The 22162-nt window shown below is 43.5% G+C and overlaps 3 protein-coding genes across 3 annotated transcripts; 1 reads left to right on the forward strand and 2 right to left on the reverse strand.

Annotated features, from left to right (window-relative positions):
* Window positions 1-8071: 8071 nt before the first annotated feature.
* Window positions 8072-9512, reverse strand: hes6 (hes family bHLH transcription factor 6). Its single transcript, XM_039003389.1, has 4 exons — window positions 9260-9512; window positions 9068-9154; window positions 8866-8947; window positions 8072-8535 (listed from the first exon to the last, which is right to left on the reverse strand). Exons 1-4 carry the CDS (start codon window positions 9335-9337, stop codon window positions 8072-8074), a joined length of 711 nt encoding a protein of 236 aa, XP_038859317.1. The 5' UTR covers window positions 9338-9512.
* Window positions 9513-11257: 1745 nt separating this feature from the next.
* LOC120055529 (integral membrane protein 2C-like) lies at window positions 11258-17262 on the forward strand. The gene is made up of 6 exons (XM_039003390.1): window positions 11258-11408; window positions 13542-13676; window positions 13973-14161; window positions 14491-14601; window positions 14771-14924; window positions 15875-17262. The coding sequence occupies exons 1-6, from the start codon at window positions 11316-11318 to the stop codon at window positions 15964-15966; spliced, it is 774 nt and encodes a 257-aa protein (XP_038859318.1). The 5' UTR covers window positions 11258-11315; the 3' UTR covers window positions 15967-17262.
* A 704-nt stretch (window positions 17263-17966) lies between these two features.
* On the reverse strand, window positions 17967-18896 carry lpar5a (lysophosphatidic acid receptor 5a). Its single transcript, XM_039004542.1, has one exon. It carries the CDS (start codon window positions 18894-18896, stop codon window positions 17967-17969), a length of 930 nt encoding a protein of 309 aa, XP_038860470.1.
* Window positions 18897-22162: the final 3266 nt, after the last annotated feature.

A 22162-nucleotide genomic window follows, 5' to 3' on the forward strand; every position in this document is an offset into this window, starting at 1 on the left:
CCTTAAAAAAGGGACTCAGTCTCAATAGGCTTTTCCTGGTTAAATAAAGGTTAAATAAATATGACTGAGTCGTTTCTTAGACCTTGAGGGAGAAGTGAAGGAGCAGAGTAGCAAAAGAACAAAGGATGGGACTGATGACCAAAAAAAGGACAAACTAAACTAAACTGTATGGAAATTCTGCTACAGCCTGACAGACTAGGGAACATACAGACTGTTACATCCCACCTGGTCAATTGTGTGTGTGTGTGTGTGTGTGTGTGTGTGTGTGTGTGTGTGTGTGTGTGTGTGTGTGTGTGTGTGTGTGTGTGTGTGTGTGTGTGTGTGTGTGTGAGAGAGAGAGAGAGAGAGAGAGGAAAAAGAAGAGTGAGTTACAGTGGGTCCACAACACAGCTCATGTTCTATCAATTGTTTTTTCACTTATTGAAATTAATTGTTTTCATTGAAAACGTTTTGACTGTAGTAGTCTTGTATTTGTGTTAATTTAGAGCCCCGGGGCTAGCATCAACATTTTAACACTGGTGCTCCAAACTTAAAGAAGGAATACCTGTCATTGTAATTTCAAAGTCATTCGTGGAATATTAGGTTTCTACATTATGTAAAAGCACTATCGAGATGCAGGTTGTTGTTAGCTAGCTAGCCAATGAGGTAACATGACTGAAGTGTAAACAAATGGTTAACGACATGGTTATGAATGGAAAATGCGGTCCCAGCGATCCGCAATAGGAAGTTTTTAATTCTAAATGAACAGTCGCTAAGATTATATTTGGTTCGCTCATTGACATGGGCTGTAGCAAAAGCTAAGCAAAGAGCCATTTTACTGGTTGTGTTTTTTACATTTAATGCAGTTGATTTGCGATGAGGACGCAAACATAATATTAAACAGGACATTCATACGAGCCTTAAAATCCAAAAGTAGTGTGAAATACACTCCTAAGCAACATGTAAATAGTATTTTTTTGCTGGCATTCTATAAGAAGTACCCTGTGTTCTGTCATAAACTTGCGCGCATCACTCTTGTGCAGCAATGTTTGCAAACACAGAAAGAGGTCTATTGGGAGGAACTTCATGTGTTTGGCTAAGCTTTGAGGAAAGAGTGTCCTAGGATCAGCTTTCCCAAACACAATACTAAGCATTTTCCCAGTCGGTATTAGATAGGTGGTTACCTAGGTTACCCTATTGGCTCACAGCAAAAACTTGACCTTTTTCAAACGCAATTTTCTTGTTGTCTACTTGTTTTAGTCAATTACAAAACTACATTTAAGACAAGTACAACATGTCTATTACTTTTCAACATTGCCTGCTCCCGAGCAGTCTCACTACTTAGAAAGACGTACAATTGTAAGGGCTTCCCTCAAGCCTCTTCATGACGATGCTAGCAGTCACATGAGTGAGTGCTACAGCTAGCTAGCCAAGACCAACAACAGAAACAAACAGACTATACAGCTACAAGTAGTGAGTGGAGTTACAAACGGACAATACTAAACAGGTTAAATGTCTTACCTGTGATGAAATGTTTGCCACACACATAGCCATGTGTACCTACTTGCAGGGGTGCAACTTTCACTGGGGACAGGGGGCATGACAGGGGGCATTAGCAGGATGAGATGGTGACAGGTGTCCCTGCAGGGTCAGACAGCCAGGGAAGACCAGTCTACGGAGCTCAGGTGATTTTTATTTTTTTGCAGTATATTATAACAACCAGTGAATGGATACAACGTTCCATCTTGAGTTGATGGGTAGGCTACAGACTGGGACCTGGGAATAATGGTCATTTCAATTGTTGAACCATTGATTCTATTCTTGGATAATATCATGTATAAATGTACACCGATGTATTATTTGTCATGCCTCATCTGAGCAGGATCAGATGGTGACAGGGGTCTCAGCAGGGTCAGGTAACCAGGGAAGGCCATTCTGTGACGTCGCTATGGTGAACTTTTGCAGATGCAACACTTTAAAGGCGCAGCACGATCATTCCGACGTCTGCATTGGCCATGCAGCATTTACGGTGACACGGCCTCTGCAGAAGTCAGAGCATTCATACTTCTTGCGCTTCGCCGAGCAGTGCAGAGCTGTTGTGAAGGAAGTTGTCAAGGAAGTGAGTTTGTGTTTATACAGGACCTCCCGCCCTCACCTACCATCAACTAATCATGTCAATGCGGAGCTATACGGAGCCATCCGCATTGTTACAACATTTGAGAGGTGCACGGTGATGCAGTGCAGAGCGCAATTTGGCCTCTGCGTTCCTTCGGAGGCTTCTCAATTGTGTCACACCACATTTTCGGATCAAGCATATATTGGCTCTTATTTTCTCTGTGCAGCAAACACTGGACAATCCATAAGCTTGAAACTATTTTAAGGGAGTAAGACAAACCTCTAAAGTTGATAAAGGTTTTCCCAATGACACTAAACATGTAAAACAAAAATGTGAGGAAGACCTGAGAGACACTATTGATGATGATGAATTGATACAGATGTGTTTGAATGCCCCAGTCATGGTATGACATTTGTGCGTCTATAATTTTCTCACTCGTCCTTATTCACTCATCATTCAGGATGATCCATAATCATTGTAGAATCCACATTCATGTAGAAGTGTTTAGAAACATATTCTATTCTTATTTACAATAAAAGTGACCCCAAAAGGGTCATATTAGATTGTGTAGAAATGCAGGAAATGAGCTTTAGGTGAGCCCCCCCCCCCCCCCCCCCCCCACACCCACACACACTTCTAAAACCAAAGTTGTGCCCCTGCCTACATGGACCCCGGGTCCCCACATTTCCCTGTCTCCCACACCGAATAGCCTGAAGCCACAGGGCTCTTCTCGCAGGCTTTATTTCCTTACCTGGGAGCATTGCAAACCCTAGGTCAGGATTTTGGACCTGGTTACATGTACACTGAACAACACAGCATCTTTTCAGCATTTTTGTTATTTAACAAAAAATCGACGACGAAGTTGTCTCTTTTACAATGGGGTTGATATGAAAGTATGTTGGTTTCCCTCAGTTTGTTGCGGTGGTCGAGGGGAATTCCTTATTATTACGTGAATACCGACTGGGACTGTAGCGTTATCAGGCTTGCTGTCCTTGGAACTGTATAGCAATCAAAGCACTTATTATTATGATTTTTTCACCTTTATTTAACCAGGTAGGCCAGTTGAGAACAAGTTCTCATTTACAACTGCGTAGTTTATTACGCGGGCATAAAGCAATTGGAACAGATGTCGAAGGCATTTGTCAAGACTCCTGTCTATTCTTCAAAGATAAAGAATAACATTTAAAAAATGTGTGAACACTCTAAACACACACATTGTCGACCTGCACTTTTCCAAAAATATTTCTGTACAGTTTGTCTTGTATTTCTCTATATTTCTGTATTTATTGTGTTGTTGGATAGTCACTCTAAAATGTGTAAAAAATAAATAAATTTGCTATTCTGTGTTGATAATTTCAAAATAAAAATGAAAGATTTCAATATATTTACACTTTTCTAGGCTACTCTTTATGAAAAAAAAAAAAAATGCTATTCTGTGTTGATAATGTTTCTGAATGAAAGATTTCAATACATTCACACTTTTCTATGCTACTTTATGAAAACACAAATTTGCCACGAATGTAATAAAATCAAGTAGGGGTTAATTTACATGTATTTATTTCATGCCAAATGTTAGGATACCCTTTTCGTGTTTGTGTGTGTTCAGGAAGCAGGCCATTGTGGATATTAGGCCTAGTGGTTATTACCTTTCAGTGGAAATAGCCTATTGTCTATAAAGAAGGAGATCCTCTCCCAAGTGCTTCTTTTGACGTTCACAACCTGCTATACCTTTAACCGAAAAGGCCCATTTCATGGGTTTCCTATCATTTCACTACAACTCTTTCATCGTGGTTTTAGTTCTTTATTAATTAGGTTAATTTAGGTAGAAGATGTAATGGGCCATTAATGGCACGCTCTTAATTTGAGAATTGAGAGGACCTCGATAATAAGTAGGCCTACTTTGTGTGAACGACTTGAGCAGTTACAGAAATTGACCTTTGGTGAGATGATTGGCCATTGAACCAAGTATCTGTGCGTTAGAGACCTCTCTAACACCCAGAAAGCTCCGATTCAAACTCCCATTCAGCAGCTCTGCAAGCGTTATAATGTCAAAATACGTTCCTTGATCACCAAGTATGGATTTTCACTGAGCAACTATCTTCATTTACTCCCGTTACGATCGGTATGTACTTCCAAAAAAGGTCTAAATAAAAATTGACAAGCAACCTAAAACAATGCCTATCCGGCACCTCCAAGCTCCGTATGTGGCAACGCACAGGTCGGAAGTCTACAACCGCTCGGAAGAGGCATTTTCGGTTGTATGTAGATTTATCTTTGGACCTTTTTTGGATGTACTTAACGGCTGTAATGGGAGTGAGCAAATGGAAATAGTTGCCCAGCGAAAATCAATATTTGGTGTTCAAGGAACGTATTTTGACATTCTAACTCTTGCAGAGCTGCTGAATTGGAGTTTGAGTCGGAGCGTTCTGGGTTTATAGAGGTCTCTGACACACAGAAGGGCTACTGGTTGAATTGGCCATATGCTCACTTCAGTAGCCTAGGCCTACCCGTTCGAATTGAATGGCAATGTGCCATTTCAAAATAGGCCCATCAAAAACGGTAGGCTATTTTAGTATTTCCAGTTTCCCCTGCAGTATAGAAAGAACATTTAATATTTGCCTAAAAATGCAAGAGGAGAGGGTCACAAAATCCTCATGCTCGCAAACAAAAACCCATAGCATGGCTAGATTATCAGTGGAAACTGATAACAGGAAGGACAGGCTGATAACAAGACAGGAAGGCAGACAGGCGGACAGACGGTGGGGAAGATTCTCCCACGGTTTTTAGCAGCGTGGATCAAAGCGGCCATCGTCATTCACATCCCTCGCTGTTCGCACCTCTCCCAATTTGAAGATCAGGTGTGAAACTGGACAACTGCCCTCCTGCTGTGACACCACCTCTGGGGTTCCGCTAATCCGGAGTCGGCTCCATCACAAACTGAAAACAGTCTGTGAATGTCTCCTAATAATGTGGAATTCAGGTACAGAATTAAAATACCATTTATCCAATCGTTATCGAGCCACCTTGGCTTGACTATGTTACAGAGTAGGCCTATTTGTTGGGTTGTCACAAACCAACACGCACGCTGCGTTGTGTATGGGGTAGCGATAAGGAATTAAATATCTCTTTACATTCCATTTCACATCATTAATACATATATGTTCAATCATACAATGAGGAGAATAATTATTATTGAAAAACGGAATAGCCTTTGATTAAAAAAAAAATGTTTTCATTGTATGTGGTTTGAAAGAATGAGAGAGATGTCCTGAATAACAGGATCGTAACATTAGTAGACGTTAGTAAATATCGATGTGTCAGAAGTGACACTTGAGGACATCAGAGCAACATCCAAGGTGTCACTTTACAGGTCGGCCACTGAGCCGAGGAGAAGCGCTTTGATATTCATGTTAGGTGCTTTTGATGTGGTGTGCTGCTGCGACATCTTTCATGTTCAAACGGTCTACTTCTTAAAAGAGTGCCACTTTCGTCTGAAAGGGATAGAAGAAAAGCTGTGAGCAGAGAGAAATGTTATTTTGGTGTCCATCTACCTGTTTGGCATTAAGGACATGTTCATGGGCTCCCGAGTGGCGCAGCGGTCTAAGGCACTGCGTCAATATAGACCATGGTTCGATCCTGTGCTGTATCACAACCGGCCGTGATCGGAAGTCCCATAGGGCGGTGCACAATTGGCCCAGCGTCGTCCAGGTTAGGGGAGGGTTTGCCAAGGTAGGCCATCATTGTAAATAAGAATTTGTTCTTAAATGACTTGCCTAGTTAAATAAAATAATACAAATGTCTGAGATCATGCAGCCCAAAAATATGGGAAGGCACAACATATGTGAGGGTGGCCAGAGGGGGCTATGCTGTGATCTGTAAATCTCAGAATTAAAAAAAAATTCAAATGGTTTTTACTGCAATCTAGAGCCATAATCATTATGCTTAACTCTAAGCATTCCTCTTGAACTGTCTGTATCCCCCTGACTTGTGGTTCTTTTTTAAATAAACAAAATAATCTTCCCTGCATCTCTGCTAACATCTGGTTAAAAGATTGAAAGGACTCTGAGTCTTATTCAGTACATTTAGTTATTGCTTGTTTTTCTAAAGTCTAGCAACCTTGCCAACAGTCATGCCAGCTAAGATAGTTAGTCATGCTGGCTACACTAACTTGATTGATAGCCTGAAATGCCTTCTTGGTAGCTAGTTATGAGGTTGGGTGATTGGGAACTTATCCGGGGTATCTAAAGCCAACTTCATAAAATTGCTAAGTGGCTAGTAGTATTACTGCTTGTCATATTTCAAGGAGGAATTTAACGCTGTCAGAATACCAATGAAGGCCATCAAATGAACCAGGTGCCAGATCTCACACTGCATTGTAGAGAAGAAGTTGCCTGACAACTCAAAATGAATTCTTCCACTGCTCTATGTTCCCTACATACTTCAGTCTAGACTGCCACCAGAAGTCGTTTGTGATGTCAAAATTAGGGGTGTTGTACAAAAGTCATCAGCGATTTAATAATTTCTAACCAATTAGAGAATTTTAAAAACTCTGCTTTACCCACTGTTCTGGCTTGGCCCAATCCATCGGTTTCTGGGACCAATCAGAATGGTTTGAATGTGTGTGTTCTAGAATAACCCAACATGGCAGGTGAAAAAGAAAATGCCTAGCCGAGTTCTAAAACGCCTGAGCGGAGTTCCGACATCCGTTTTTTTAGCAGAAAAGGAGACTAGGTTGAATTAGCTGTATCCCTGAAAACCAGATACATCTGGTTGTTGGCAACTCCGCTAAGGGTGTTGAAATCATTGGGGAGGAACTCAGATCCAGACTCATTGAGAAGAAACTAGCATCCGTGGGCGTGGCTTAGTGTTTGAGCAGAGCAAGGAGTAGCCAGGCAAGACAAGAAGGCCCAAGCCAGACATTCTCACCTGATAAAGGCCCACTGGTCCAGCTGTGCTAAAGTAGTCCTAAATTAAACTTCAAAGCCTACCTTCACACACACACAAATGGCACACAGTGCTTATATGATTAAAAACAAGTGCTACCAGTGTATTGCTGAAATGTGATTACTGTGGAATGACTGTTTGATGCTAGTTTAGCAGGAAAGAATTTAAACCATTTCTGGTACGTTTTTTGAAGTGTGCTACAGCAATATTTATTTTATTTAACTAGGAAGGTCAGTTAAGAACACTTTCTTATTTACAATGATGGCTAACCCCGGCCAAACCCTAACAATGCCGGGCCAATTGTGCACCGCCCTATGGGTCTCCCAATCACAGCCGGTTGTGATACATCCTGGAATTGAAACAGTGTGACACCTCTAGCACTGAGATGCAGTGTGTTAGACCACTGCGCCACTCAGGAGCCCCCTAATATATACTTCCCTGAAACAACAGACAGATTGTCCATTACTTCATGTGAAAATGTTCACCGCTGAGTAAATAGGATAAACTGAGTCCAATATGAAGAGAAAATCTATTTAATGAAATTAACTACGTCAGTGTATGACAATTTGTCTGAAAAACATTTGTTATTACAATGTTACAGATAACATAAAATATTTATTTTATTAAACCTACACAAATAAAATAATTTCCACACAACACGGCATTACTGAGTGTGGTTTACTAGGACATGGTACTTTCTATACAGCCATACTATCAACAAATACATATTTACATCTGTACAACCTAGAATTCTGGCTAAAAGACACAAAAATTGCTTTTTAAAATGATGCCACCTCTAGCCTACTTGCAACCAGACTTAGTAGTAGTAGGTCTTTATAACGCATTACCAAGTATAGTCATTGTAGTGATAATGTCCCACTTCTCATGCTATTCCTACGTCTCTCATCCAACAGTCTAACAAGATTACAAGGAATTGTATCTTCAAATATACAGAATAAAACACAATATACAATAACTTTTTTAGGCTATTCCTCTAGTAACTGACAGTTGTAGGCCTACAGTAATTTGGCTCTACCAAGGTCTCCACATGGACTTGGAATAGGCCACTCTGGGCATGTTCAGAACATCCTGGTTTTCAGCGTCCACAGAGATGTGGCTCTGCTCAGAGTCAGTCTCGTCCAGATCCGAGCACAGGTCATCGCTGGAGGTGGTGGAGGGCGCTGGGGAGAGGGTTGAGGAGCTTCCGCTGGGGATGCTCCTTCCTCCAGGGGAGACCAGTGCTGCGTAAATGCCCTCAGAACTGGGCCAAGTGCTACTGCCATTAGTGGAGCAGTCCGCCATAATATCCTGGAGCATCACCTGGAGTCTGTCCTCGTCGTTCAGAGGCATACATTCCAGGAGATGGTTCAAGAGCTCCGCCGCGAGAGTCGCGTCGATTCCCGGGCAGCTGGACACGAAGGTGTGCACCTCATGCATGCACTGGATGTAGCCAGCAGCGAACCTTTCACTCGCCTCCTGGTTCACTGGGTCTACCTCTGACAGAGCACAGACAGAAGCCCCGTTTATACCTGGTTCTAACATTCATTATTGGTCCTGATCCTGTTCACATTCTGATGTTGCCCACATTTTTAGACAGGTGTAGACGATTAAAAGACGCATTGTGATCTGATTGTGATCAGATCTTATAAGTGTAAACAGACAAGATCAGATCAAGATCAGAATGAAGGACGCATGTTAGAGGCAGGTAGAAACAGAGCTAGAGAGATACACTAATGAGACACACTGAATATAGGCCTTACACAAACAACATTCTACCAGTTGGGTGAAAATGTACATGTGCATAAGTGCATAATCCTATAGTTTACCTTGTGCTTGGTTTTGAAGGATACTCTCCACTCGTTTTACAGTCATTTCCAGCACTTCGGCATTCTCCATCTTTGATTGTAACTGTGAATGGCATATTGATAGGCTACAATGTAAATAACTGGTTTACAATGCAACGACAATAGACTACACAAAGAGAGGGGACATGTGATATAAAGTGACATAAGATGTGCAAAAACGTACATCTGTGTCTGCGAGAAGAACTCTGAGTTCCTGTAAACTTTCATTGATGCGAGCCCGTCTCTTTTTCTCAACCAACGGCTTTCTGATCTGGAAAAAAATAAAAATAATTCACCGCCACATTAATAAATTAGGCTACATTTAGTCAAACCAAAGAACACTCAATACACGACAATTATCGTCACTTTGGCCTACCTTTCTGTCCACTTTAATGCCATAGTATTCATCTTCGTCTCTACTCAGTTCTTTTTTGATATTGTGAGTGGGGGCCATGTTGTAGAAGTTTAACCCAGACACTGCCCGAGGTTTGGTAAATCCACACGACCGTTACACTCCGTAAATGGGACAGATGGCCGCCGGTCCCTGCTGCAAACAAAGCCGAGCTGTACTTTTGCGCAGACGGGTACTAGATTTGTTATGCAGCCTCAAGCGCAACGACAGTGCCAGTAGTAGTAGTTATTTATAACGCCTAATTTAAATGTGAATAGAGGGGCTGACTGCGCGAGCAAGAGATTGTTCAGCGCACTTGCGAATCAGCCAATCGCTGGTCTAGCCTTTTGTCCTCTGTGCACCATAGAAATTGTCTTCAGAGGGAGAGGATTTGCCTAGACCACAAGAGGGATATTATTTGGTTTCTATCCCAGCCAGAAATAAGTTTTTATTTTATAACCCACAATTCTAGTCTGCTCCTGAGACCAATATCAATATTTACAACTGCGACCTGTAAATGAGAACTTGTTCTCAACTAGCCTATCTGGTTAAATAAAGGTTAAATAAAAAAATTAAAATATGCTTTGAAAGATAGATGGAAATGAAATTATAACAAGAAATCGCAGAGGCAATTAATCATAACAACACATAACATTTATTGAATTTATTCAATTAGGAAATATAAAACAATAAGTAAACAATATGCCTAAAGGATCATTTTGAATGTGCCCTATAAATGTTTGATTTTGTACTCATCATCATACGTTCCGACTCAAACAAACACCAAATTGCCAAACCATTAGCCTATTGAATCGTTCAACATTAACAGACAATTCTCACGTTGCGTAATTAGTCACCTTTACGTGTATTTCAAGTTTAGTTGTGGGCCATTGCACTTAATACATGTCATGTCCAAAGTCGAGGCCAATTCCAACCCAATTCAAGACAATTAACAGAATGGGACATTAGGCCACATTTGAATAGGAAAATGTGTCACATATCGTCCATCCTTAGTCTTGAATAGGCTAAAGGAAGTTTTCTCAACACCATGTGGCTTAGTTGGTAGAGCGTGGCACTTGGAATGCCGGTGTTGTGGGTTCGATTCCCACTGGGGACCTGTACAAATAGAAATGCATGTACTCACGACTGTAAATCCAAACAGAACATCTGCTAAAATGACAAAATCAAAATGTTTATATATATTATTGTAGGTCAACTCAACCTTTGGCACATGGGCTCCAATGCTTATCTTTATTGAGAGTTGTGAAATGAAATGAATTGAAGATGTTTCTCCATTTGCGCTCTATTGCTACGATCTAACAGACAGACAGCTAATACATTGCTATAGGAGTTGTTATCTCATATGAATAGTTTATTAATGCGTAGGCATTATAGTATGGCCTTTAGAATAATAAAACAGCTAAATTAAACACAAAGTAAATTTCCGACTGTGTAAACTCAGACTCCGTAGTGATTATACATGTGTGGTTAACATTCACATATCAAATTTCACGTCATTAAAGAGATAATTTCAGTATCATTCCTGTATAGGCGTATCATTATAGACTTCCGGATGATCAGAGTTTATTCGGTCAAATCAGAGAAGAAAAAGCGCTAAAAATAAGATGAGGAAAGTATACCCATATCTGGTGCAAACCTTCAAAATAAAGGTCCCCTAACCAATCTTGCAAAGAAACACCATATTCAGAATCTAATTAATGCAGTGAAAAACGTCCATTTAGGTGGAAACTGTTTTCAGTCCAGCAATATTTATACAAACTCAATTATTATAAAACACAATAACATAAACAACAGGCTAATAAAAGCAACATTTGAATCAACCTCATATGGATGTCGACAATTATTTTGAAAAGTGATAAGGGTATGATTTTTTTCGAGTCCCACATGCGGTTGTTCGTCACAACTACGTTTATCTGAGGTCAGAGAGGATCTTGATAGGACGGGGGCGAAAGAACCGTGCAACTATATAATCAACCAGCATCGAATGAGGAAGTCAGTGTATTGAAAAAGATATACAAAGATGGTGAAGATTACTTTCCAGTCGGTCTCGGCGCAGAAAGCAGAGAAGGAGCTCGATGGAGACAAAGCCGAGATTCTCATGCCCTATGAACACGTGAGTTCAGCATCTCTTTTCTATGTTCCATGTATTGACATACCGTTGTTGAGAAAGAGGGATTTTTTGCTGACCAAGATGCAATAATTAGATTATATCAGGGCTATTTTTCCAAAACAGACCATAACAGCAGCAGTAGGTCAATCTGCATTTAGTACCACGACATCATTTATTGTTAGTATTATTGGTACTATTGTTACCAGCAATGATACACTGTTGCAGTGAAAGCGCTGGAAACACAGATCTAAAGTAACCTTTTAAAACAGATACAAGCTAGACAGCACAGCCGGAGGATGTTGACATTAGGTCACCTTCTTAGGCTAGCTGGGGGGGAGGGGGGGGGGTGGTACGACCACGACACTGCAGGGGTGTATTCATTCCGCTGATTTTGTTGCAAAACGTTTCATAAACTGAACGAAACGGGCCGGGATTTACCCTAATTAGTCCAATAGAAACTCTCATTTTGCTGTTTGCTTCCGTTAAACAGTTGCCGTAATGAATACACCACAGATGTAGCAACGAATCCTAGGCTATCCTATACAATTTTAGTCGAATAATAGTTATGTTTATCGAAAGCTTTCAAGACAAAACGTTTTATAGGTTGATATTGTTAAGTTGTATCGCATCAATAATTACGATGCAAATTGTGCATACAAATGGGGACGTTATTGCTGCGCTATGGTTACGTCACCGAAGTGGTTTCCGCGGCCAATCCAGAAGGTTGCGCGTGAGGGCCACCTGCGCAGTGGAGTTGTTGTATTATAAAATACATGCAAATGAGGACGCAATGCATTTATTTAAATAGTGTAATGTGATTTATTTTCCTTGTGTCATGATCACCCTAATCTATGCAATCTGCACTGATCTGAAAATACTTCACAGGTGCAATTTGGTAGGTGCCATATAGGTTTACTTCGGGTGGCTTTCATCTGTTCTGTTCATTCAAACCAGATGAAGGAAAGGCGACGAGGAAAGAAATTAAGTCACACTGTAGAGAGTCATAAGACATATGCATTTGGTTACATAACTGCCAGGGAGCTGCTAAAAGGGTGGCCATACTGGATTTGCCTAAAAAAACCTTTAGGAGCCAAAAGTGTTGACTCTTAGTATTCAAACACTGTTGTTTCTATATGTGGCCGCTCAATCTGTTAGCGTTGACGTCACAGTTGTAGGTCTGTGTCATTAGAGAACACCTGGATGGTATAGTGTTGTCCTGCCATTTGTGGCAAACATTGAATTTTATTTCTACAGGTGGCAGAATAAATGCATTTTGAGTTTTGCAGTTGGACTGTCAAACTGAGCAACTGTAGGCCTACGAGCTAGATAACTCTACCCTCCATCAGATTTAGAAATAGTCTACATTGGGTGGGAGACAGGGGATTCTTGCAAAGGCGTCATAGGATACGTGTATATGCCAAATCTGTATAAAGACTATTAATACCAACTCCGGCTTGAGATTCCTCTTCCACGCAATCACTCTGATCTCCCTCCTACCGGAGGTGGTGATGTAACAGCTGTCACAGCTATAAATAAGGCACTTGGAAGTAGAGGTCTATGAATAGAGCTCCCAGACAACCGTGCCAGCCTCCTTCGCCGTCACTCGGGCACACACAACACAATCCGTCTCATCCCGTTTGATCCTCCGTAGTCCCTAGCAACCGTGTGTGGGTACCGTCTCTAGCTAGCGACTAGCGTATCGCTAATAGCGAACAGACTGACGGTAGGGCTGATAGACTGTGGGTGGGCTGTTGGGATGAGGAGGCATCTCCAGCATCTCCAGCCTTCAGCCTACAGTACGTCTTGGAGAATTCCTCTCTGACTAACCACTTGGCAAGGACAGAGTCATCTCATCACAGACTAAACAAGCAAGATATGGCTTGGTAGGGTGTAGCACAGGAAAGTGTCGCTGTGTAAAAACCTCACTCTAAAGATATTATATGACTGATTATTTCTGCTCAGATGAACTTGATGATAGCATAGTCCTGCTTTTCTTCTTGGGTGAAGATAACTGCTTAGCTACTTGAGTGAAACGGAAACGTCTGTTTCATAGTGGAAGCATCCTGCTGATAATTCTTATCACTCTTATCTAACACTGGCCTGTAGGTCTGACCTGTGTATTGTTTCTTCCACCAGGAGCTTGTTCTTCCTCTGAGGCCCAAGAAGTCTCATCTGAACGGACTGCTTTGTCCCACCTTTGGCCTGGTGGTGTTCATGTCAGGACTGGTGCTGGCCTCCATATATGTCTATCGCTATTACTTCATACCACAGGTACTATACTACTGTACTTCACTATACTACTATAATACAACTACCACTATTCACTTATTTTTCATACTACAGGTAAAATATTACTTTTACATACTACCTCACACACCTTACTAAACTATACTACTGTACAACTACCAGTAGTAGCTACTACTACCTGCTACATCATCCCTCACATATTCAATCATACAGACAGATTGGTTCTGATTGAACCAATGATCAATGATATAGATATACCACATATAGCTATCCCCGACTATCCTAACCCTGTTCTGATCTGTTCTCCCTGTGTGTTCTAGATTCCCGAGGACAGTCTGTTCCACTGCAGGGTTCTGTATGAGGACTCGGTGCACGCCCCCCTGCACGGCAGACAGGAGCTGGAGGAGAACGTGGGCATCTACCTGGACGACAACTATGAGCAGATCAGCGTGCCCGTACCCCATTTCGGAGGGAGCGACCCTGCAGACATCATCCACGACTTCCACAGGGTAAGAGCCAAGGGACCCTCAGTCATCCCTATGTCAATACACACAGCCAATGTGGATTATGATACAAGGTAGCCATTTTGTGCCAGAAGACTCACCCATTGCCAATTGTTATACATATGAGCATATGATTCTGGAGAATGTGTCTACAAGGCAATGAAAGTTTTGAGACCTTCTCTGTTAGGAAGTGTCAGACTGGAGTGCTGACACTTCCTTCCTCCAACTCTGCTGCAAGACGTGGTTAGCAAATACCTTTCTGCTACTCAAAGGTAAAAAGTTATTCAATACCTCGGAATTGATGATACATTTGTTGCTGTCATTTCTAATTCCAGGGTCTGACTGCTTACCATGACATTGCCCTGGACAAGTGTTACGTGATTGAGCTCAACACCACCCTGGTCATGCCACCACGAAACCTGTGGGAGCTGCTGGTCAATGTCAAGGTATGCTGTTGTGTGATGTCTGTGTGAGTGTGTGTGTGTGTCCTTCAGAGAGACATTCTGTTTGGGTGTTTGTTTGCGTGTGTATCCTACAGTAGAACACTGCGGTCATATCTGACTTAATCTGTGTACGGCCTGTGATATAAAGTGTGTTTGTCTCCCTCTCCAACAGAGGGGAACGTATCTGCCCCAGACCTACATCATCCAGGAGGAGATGGTGGTGACGGGGAGGGTGAGGAACATGAGACAGCTGGGGCCCTTCATCCACCGGCTCTGTTATGGCAAAGACACCTACCGCCTCAAACGCCGACGCGATGCACGCCGACGTAAGTACTACACACACACACACACACATATTCTTTTTCCCTCTATCTCACACACCCGCGTACAATTTCGCACTCACACCCACACTGATGTCCTTGGCAACGTGAGATGCATGTAAGTGCTATGCTATCAGTTAGACACGTCCTCTCCTGTAGAGAGGAGAGGAGAACAGAAGAGTGTGTGTTTTCACAGTAGTCGCTGAGTCAACAGAGAATCCGTGGGTTGACTGACTGTGTGGTGGGAGGAACACTGACCGTCAGAAGTCGCCATGTGAAACCCATCATCGCAGAGGAAATGGAGATGGCCATGTCGATATCGGAGCTTCCTGTGTGGGCTCAGACAGGGAGAGCACGCACATACTGTGTGGGCTCAGCCAGGCGCTAGCCTCCCACAATATGAGTTGTTTGGCGAACTTCCACACACACATCCCTGTATGATTATCATGTCAGAGACATAGCGTGTGTGTTTGTGAGTCATTTCTCCAACACACCATCAGGCAGCGTGCGTGGGGAAGGAAGTGCTGCGCAGTAGGAATATCCTCCGTGTGGCTCTGTGATTGGCCAGTTATAGAACCAGAGCAATGATGTAACATGCTTCCTTGCCACTGAACACATATGGACTGATAGGCGACTCCATTGATCCAAGATGAGGCTGGTACTGGTAGTCATGGTAACAGTGAGTGAGGTAGGCAGTGGGCTATAGCTATCTAGTCTTATGAGGATGCCTGTTCATAAATTGTATCATAATGGTTATTAGGCGCCTAATATGTGGATATATGAACACAAATGGGGAGTGGCCAGTACCTCTGTAACCCAGCACAGCAATAGCACAATAGATATCCCAAACCATATCATATCAAATGTATGTTATAGGTAGAACATAATTGAACATGACACATAATGCTGGATGTAAGCTTTACCTATCTTCTCTTCTTCTCCATCCCTCTCTCCAGGCATCGACAAGCGCGAGGCGAGGAACTGCCACAGCATCCGTCACTTTGAGAACACCTTTGTTGTCGAGACGGTGATCTGTGACAGGGTCTAACTTTTCCGAGGGAGAAGATGGCAAGATGGCCTCCCTACACCACCAAGCCAACTCTCAAACCATACCTCGCACCTCCCTTAGGCGTTATATTGCACTTTAAAAAGATTGTGTTTGTCCAAATAGTTATTGGTTTTAATGTTTACTTTTATTCCTTTTTTTGTCCCAAGTTGAAGGGTTGTTTACTGCTCTGGTGTTGGTTTTATTTGTTTTTGTATTCCAATGGTCTGTATATTTTGATAATGCCGGTAATGCAATGAATCCTTAGCTTTTTTGTTCCTTGGGTTTTAATGTCATGTTGCACAGATGTTTTTTGGGGATTTGATATGTCTTCATTTGAGGTCGACGCCAGCATAATCAGATGAGTTGTCTCGGGTTTTTACTTCAATCGATTCAGATTGAGTTGGCATGTTGATCCTTTCAGTATTTAACTTTTCTTCTCTTTGTAACCCTGTGCAGTGTGTGTAACAGTGAAGAGAATTGGGCATAATGCTGCTTCATGCGCTGTGCAGACGTGTTTTTATTGGTCTCTCGGTTCAACCAAAGTGAACCCATGATGATGTCTTGTTTTTGTTGTCCAGAAATGCCCGAAACATACCTCGTATATTTGAATGTTTTTTCGCCTGTTATGTAAATCATGAATTCTGTATATGTATTTTGCATCATTCCTATAAGCAATATATACTGTATATGCATAGATTTTTATCTAAACTTGTTTTGTGATTGACTGATCATTTCTCTGTGGTTTGTCCCTCTTTGTGGTATCTTCCACTCATTGACTCTGTCTGGCTCTCACATGGCTTAGACTGAAGTAGCAGTGCTTTCAATGGGCCAACGGAACCAAATATATAGTCATTAACGCTATGTTGAGTCGTGAGGGTGTTACTTAGGCATATTTGGGGATGGATCTAGCTTTATAAATTACCTACAGTGGGACCGGTTTTAGACTCTTTCTTTCTGCATGTCTTTGGCTACTTCCTGATTCTGTGTGCAAGTGAACACTTCCGGAGAAGGGTGGAGAATTGGGACGTGGTCGTCCTCTTCCTTCTGTCTAGTGGGATCAGCCTCTTGTCTGCAGTTGAATCCTTGTAGCCAGGTTCCATACCTGCTATCCTGATCTACTATCTCTTCATTGCTTGCCTGTCTTGCTCTCTTAACCTTTTTTTTTTACTATACTGTATGATATGAAGGAATTCTGTTGCTGTTTTAAAAGGGACCTACTGTATGATGTATATTTTCATGATCTGTCCCCTTCTCTTCTGACTCGCCATGCTGTACTGTCATTTGACTTGTAATAGCTTATCCTACTACAGTACCTAATGAATAAACAATTCAACTACACGGCTTAGTTATTTTACCTTTGCATTTTCATTGTCCTGTGTGTGTGTTTTAGAAACAGAATGACACATGAGAATACAAAGGCTAAATGAACGTTTAATATATTTCTTATAGAAACATTTTCACAATACATCATTCCATTGCGGCAAATCCAAGCACAGAAGTCAGACCAATGACCAATAATCAGAGAAAATAACATTGCAACATTTCAACTGCATCTCCCTTCAGAGGAAGACATTCAACAGGTTTATAAAACGGCTTTATAAAATATAATAATATAGGACGAAGCTACAATTTAACTGTCATATACAACATTTGGTACATTAATTATGTATCTACGATACTTCAGGGCTATTAGTGACATCTCTCTCCTGCCACACAAACAAGCACACACCACAACTGACATTTCGTTCCCCATCACACTCATAATAGACAGAAGAAGTTTTCACAAAAATGAGACTAAGCGATACAGGACAAATGAGGGTGCTTCTTCAGTCAACATCCTAACCAATGTAACTGCCTTCCATTTGCCACTTGACTTCTCACACGCATACATAAATACAGTATAGAATGTGTAAGAACAACAAAGTCCACCATTAACTCGTTCAAGACCATCTCTAGCATTCTCACCACTACTAATGCCAGTCCTCCACTGCCAGGCAGAACTAGGCAGAACCATGGAATTTAACTTCAGTTCCTGTATGCCCTCTCCCCATCTTCAGAATCTTGGAGCTGAAGTAGTAGATGAGAGGATCCAGGAAGCTGTTGGCACTAGCCAAGCAGATAGTTCCAATATGGAAGTCAAAGAAGGGGAACTGGGATTGCAGGAATCGTAGCTTGTGGAGCCCAAATAGAACTACTGCAACATGAAAGGGGATGAAACACACTGTGTAGATCACAAGGTTGATCACAAGCAGCCACACCATCCGGCTCTTATCCACAGAGGAAGAGGATGAGGAAGAGGAGGCCTTCTGCACTCTCAGCTTATGCACCACGACCACCGTACAGCCCACGATTACAGCGAACGGAATGGCATTTCCCACGACAGCAGCCACACAGATGATATTGAACCCAAAGCGCCACTCGTCCTGAGTGTAGCCCTCGAAGCAAAGCCACCCTACGCACTGGTTCTGTCTGGCATGGTGAGTCAGTGCCACTGGCACCGCCATGGCACCAATCACCACCCATACGGCCGCACATGCCTTCCAGGCCACACCGATCCTCCTCAGTGGGCGTGAGCGCAGAGGATAGACCACAGCCAAGAACCGGTCCACGCTAATAAACATGATAAAGAAGGAGCTGGAGTAGAGGTTGACGTTAAACAGAGTCCCAGAGACCATGCAGGCCAGGTGTCCATAGGGCCAGTGGCGCCTGGCGTAATACAGGATCCGGAGCGGCATGGAGAGGGTGAAGAGGAGGTCTGAGAGGGCCAGGTTGGCCATGTAGATCAAGGGCACCGAGCGGACCCCCAAGCGGCATAACAGGAGCCACAGAGAGAAGGTGTTGAGGGGAAGACCCAGGGCCAGCACGCCACTGTAGGTGGCCGTGAAGAGAGGGTACCTGTAGTGGGTGATGTTGCAGGTGGCGTTAGTCATCTCTGGAGGACTAACATGAACTGACACTAAACTGCTACAGCTGTCAGAGCTGGATGTTGAAAGATAAAGGCGGTGCTTTTTTTATCAGTTTGTGTCTGTGGTTTCCTCAGATGCAAGTTGCTGAACAGGAAACGCTGGGAAATACACCCACGCTAGGTTTTCAGCCTTAGGTTTCTCTCTTCTTTTTTATAAGATTGTGTTTGATATTTTATAGAAAATACAAAACATACACATACAAACGACGACATTATACAAGCATCACTACATCACACTTGCCCAGACCCACTAGCCCCAACCCCTATCTCCATTGTACTTATCACTTTCTGCCACATGACCTCAAACTGCAGGATTTTTTCCCTCCCCGTCGCCAATGCTCTTTCCATTTTTAGATAATATAGTTGATATGGCTGACTTGCTTAAACAAATGTGGTTTCTATTGACAATTGAGATGTACAAACTATGGCATTAGGGGACGACGAGCGGATAAGAGGCAATCCGTAATTTCGAATAAGACATCAATGACCGAGCTAGGACTGCAATGTGTGCGTTCTGGTGGCAGGGAAGTCAGGCGCAGGAGAACGAACTTGTTATAAACGGAGCCGTTTAATAAGTGTTCAAAAACTCCGAAAACCAAAATATACTAAATAATAAAAGTGGGTACAAAACCCGTCGCACACCAGAACATAACTTGCACATACAATACAATCAAACAATCACTGACAAAGACATGAGGGGGAACAGAGGGTTAAATACACAACATGTAAATGATGGGATTGGAACCATGTGTGATGGAAGACAAGACAAAACCAATGGAAAATAAAAAATGGATCAGTGATGGCTAGAAGGTCGGTGACGTCGAACGCCGCCCGAACAAGGAGAGGGACCAACTTCGGCGGAAGTTGTGACAAGGACGGACGTAGTCAATATAACTATTTGTTCAGCACTTTTGAAATATACAGCGACAGGATTCAGAAGATGGGTCGTTCTGATAGTATTCTCCCTGTACACCAAGTCAGAACCGGAGGATAAATAAAGGGAGCAAGTAGACAATGAAAGCTCTTACAATATTACATTATTGCATTTCTCTAAAACAGGTTATAGGCTACATGTGCACCACCAAATCAGAACAGTAGGCTAAATTATGAGGGGAAAAGGGACCAAATTACAGGGTATGGGATTTTCACCACTCAACCTTATGGTGACCCACAAACATGAACTGGAAGAAGAGGTGGGCCCGCCAGAGCCCTGCATGACTGGAACAACACTCAATGCTGGACCTGTGGGCAGTTGGGGCATGCGAGTTCGCAGTGTGGGGGAAATGAAAGAGGAAGAGGTTACAACAGCGGCAGAGGGAACTTTGGGTCTGGCAGAGGAAGAGGAAACTCAGCCACAGTACCACTCGCCCAGAGCTGGAAATGCTCCCCCGGGGCCACCTATGCCCTATGGACAAGGAGGACAAGTTAATGACAGAGGACAGCCATGGCCAATGGGAAATCAGAAAACCAACAGTTCTTATTTCCCTCTGAATCAACAATGAAGGAACAATAACAGGGACATCGGGACAGCCCAGGAATGTGTACTGGACAAAGACTTGTTTGATGAACCTCTGCTTGACTCTGACATGGTTCTGTTTGTTGATGGTTCTGCTTATATAGATCAAAGCACAGGGAAGAAACATGTATGATTTGCTGTAGTAGATGTGGAAAGTGATATTGAGGTTATACCAGAACATTTATCAGCGCAACAGGCAGAATTATTAGCTCTGAAAACATATTGTGAATTAGGGGCAAGAAAGGCACTTACTGTCTACTCAGACTCAGCGTATGCTAGTGGGGTTTGGAGAGCAAGAGGGTTTACTAATAGGTCTGGCTTATGGCTACATCTTTTGTCTGGCATGCCCTGTTTACTATCAACCATGATCTTTAATATTTGCCGATTGGCTTATGGAGTGAGCCATTGGTCAAAGGGGGGATTTAGGAGGATCAGAAGATTTAGGAGGAGAAGATTTCGGCCCAATGTGTCACGTTCCTGACCTGTTTTCTGTTGTTTTTGTATGTGTTTAGTTGGTCAGGGCGTGAGTTGCCCCAAAAATGTATTGGGGGGGGGGGGGGGGGCACACGGGGAGTGTGGCAGAGTTAGGAGTCAGAGCTGAGCCAACTCCCCCTGCTTACCGAAAGGAGCCGTTGAGGGCGGAATTGGAGGTGAGTGACGCAGAGACTGTGAAGGATTTAATGGGGAAAGTGGAGGAGAGAGTAATGAGGGATGTACTGGTTTGGTGCATGAGGCACGACATCCGTCCGACTGAAGGTGTCGGTGAGTTGATGTCACCGGGAACAGCTCTCCATACTCGTCCTGAGGTGCGTGCTAGCCGTCTGGTTAAGACAGTGCCTACACCACGCATCAAGCCTCCTGTGCGTCTCCAGAGTCCTGTGCGTCCTGTTACTGCTCCACGCACTAGCCCTATGGTACGTGTCTCCTGCCCATTACCACCCGTGCCTACACCACGCACCAAGCCTCCTGTGCGTCTCCAGAGTCCTGTTGTTGTTTCCCACACTAGCCCTGAGATGCGTGTCCCCAGCCCGGTACCACTAGTTCCGGCACCACGCACTAGGCCTAATGTGCGTCTCCAGAGCCCTGTACGCACTGTTCCTTCTCCCCGCACTCGCCCTGAGGTGCATGCCCTTAGTCCGGTACCACCAGTTCCGGCACCACGCACCAGGCCTATAGTGCGCTTTGAGAAACCAGTGTGCCCTGTTCCTGCTCCCCGCACTAGCTTTGAGGTGCGTGGTGCCGGAACTGGTGGTACCGGACTGGAGACACGCACCAGGCCTACAGTGCGCCTCAGCCGGCCAGAGTCTGCCCTCTGCCCAGCGGCGCCTGAACTGCCCGTCTGCCCAACGGCGCCTGAACTGCCCGTCTGCCCAACGGCGCCTGAACTGCCCGTCTGCCCAACGCCGCCTGAACTGCCCGTCTGCCCAACGCCGTCTGAACTGTCCGTCTGCCAAGCGCCGCATGAACTGCCTGTCTGTACTGAGCCTTCAAAGCCGCCCGTCTGTCATGAGCCTTCAGAGCCATCTGCCAGACAGGAGCCGCTAGAACCTTCCGCCAGACAGGAGCCGCTAGAGCCGTCCGCCAGACAGGAGCCGCTAGAGCCTTCCGCCAGACAGGAGCAGCCAGAGCCTTCCGTCAGACAGGAGCAGCCAGAGCCTTCCGTCAGACAGGAGCAGCCAGAGCCGCCAGCCAGCCAGGATCCGCCAGAGCCGCCA

Source organism: Salvelinus namaycush, chromosome 11, assembly GCF_016432855.1.
Source record: "Salvelinus namaycush isolate Seneca chromosome 11, SaNama_1.0, whole genome shotgun sequence".
In the NCBI taxonomy this organism is placed as follows: domain Eukaryota; kingdom Metazoa; phylum Chordata; class Actinopteri; order Salmoniformes; family Salmonidae; genus Salvelinus; species Salvelinus namaycush.

What these genes read in the sequence shown, in the direction of transcription:
- hes6 (XM_039003389.1), bottom strand. Translation starts at nt 9,337, where the DNA reads ATGGCCCCCACTCACAATATCAAAAAAGAACTGAGTAGAGACGAAGAT. An exon ending in GCATTAAAGTGGACAGAAAG is followed by an intron (nt 9,155 to 9,259) that starts GTAGGCCAAAGT and finishes ATTTTTTTCCAG; the next exon opens with ATCAGAAAGCCGTTGGTTGA. An exon ending in CCTTCAAAACCAAGCACAAG is followed by an intron (nt 8,536 to 8,865) that starts GTAAACTATAGG and finishes GTGCTCTGTCAG; the next exon opens with AGGTAGACCCAGTGAACCAG.
- LOC120055529 (XM_039003390.1), top strand. Translation starts at nt 11,316, where the DNA reads ATGGTGAAGATTACTTTCCAGTCGGTCTCGGCGCAGAAAGCAGAGAAG. An exon ending in TTCTCATGCCCTATGAACAC is followed by an intron (nt 11,409 to 13,541) that starts GTGAGTTCAGCA and finishes TTCTTCCACCAG; the next exon opens with GAGCTTGTTCTTCCTCTGAG. An exon ending in AGCTGCTGGTCAATGTCAAG is followed by an intron (nt 14,602 to 14,770) that starts GTATGCTGTTGT and finishes CCTCTCCAACAG; the next exon opens with AGGGGAACGTATCTGCCCCA.
- lpar5a (XM_039004542.1), bottom strand. Translation starts at nt 18,896, where the DNA reads ATGACTAACGCCACCTGCAACATCACCCACTACAGGTACCCTCTCTTC.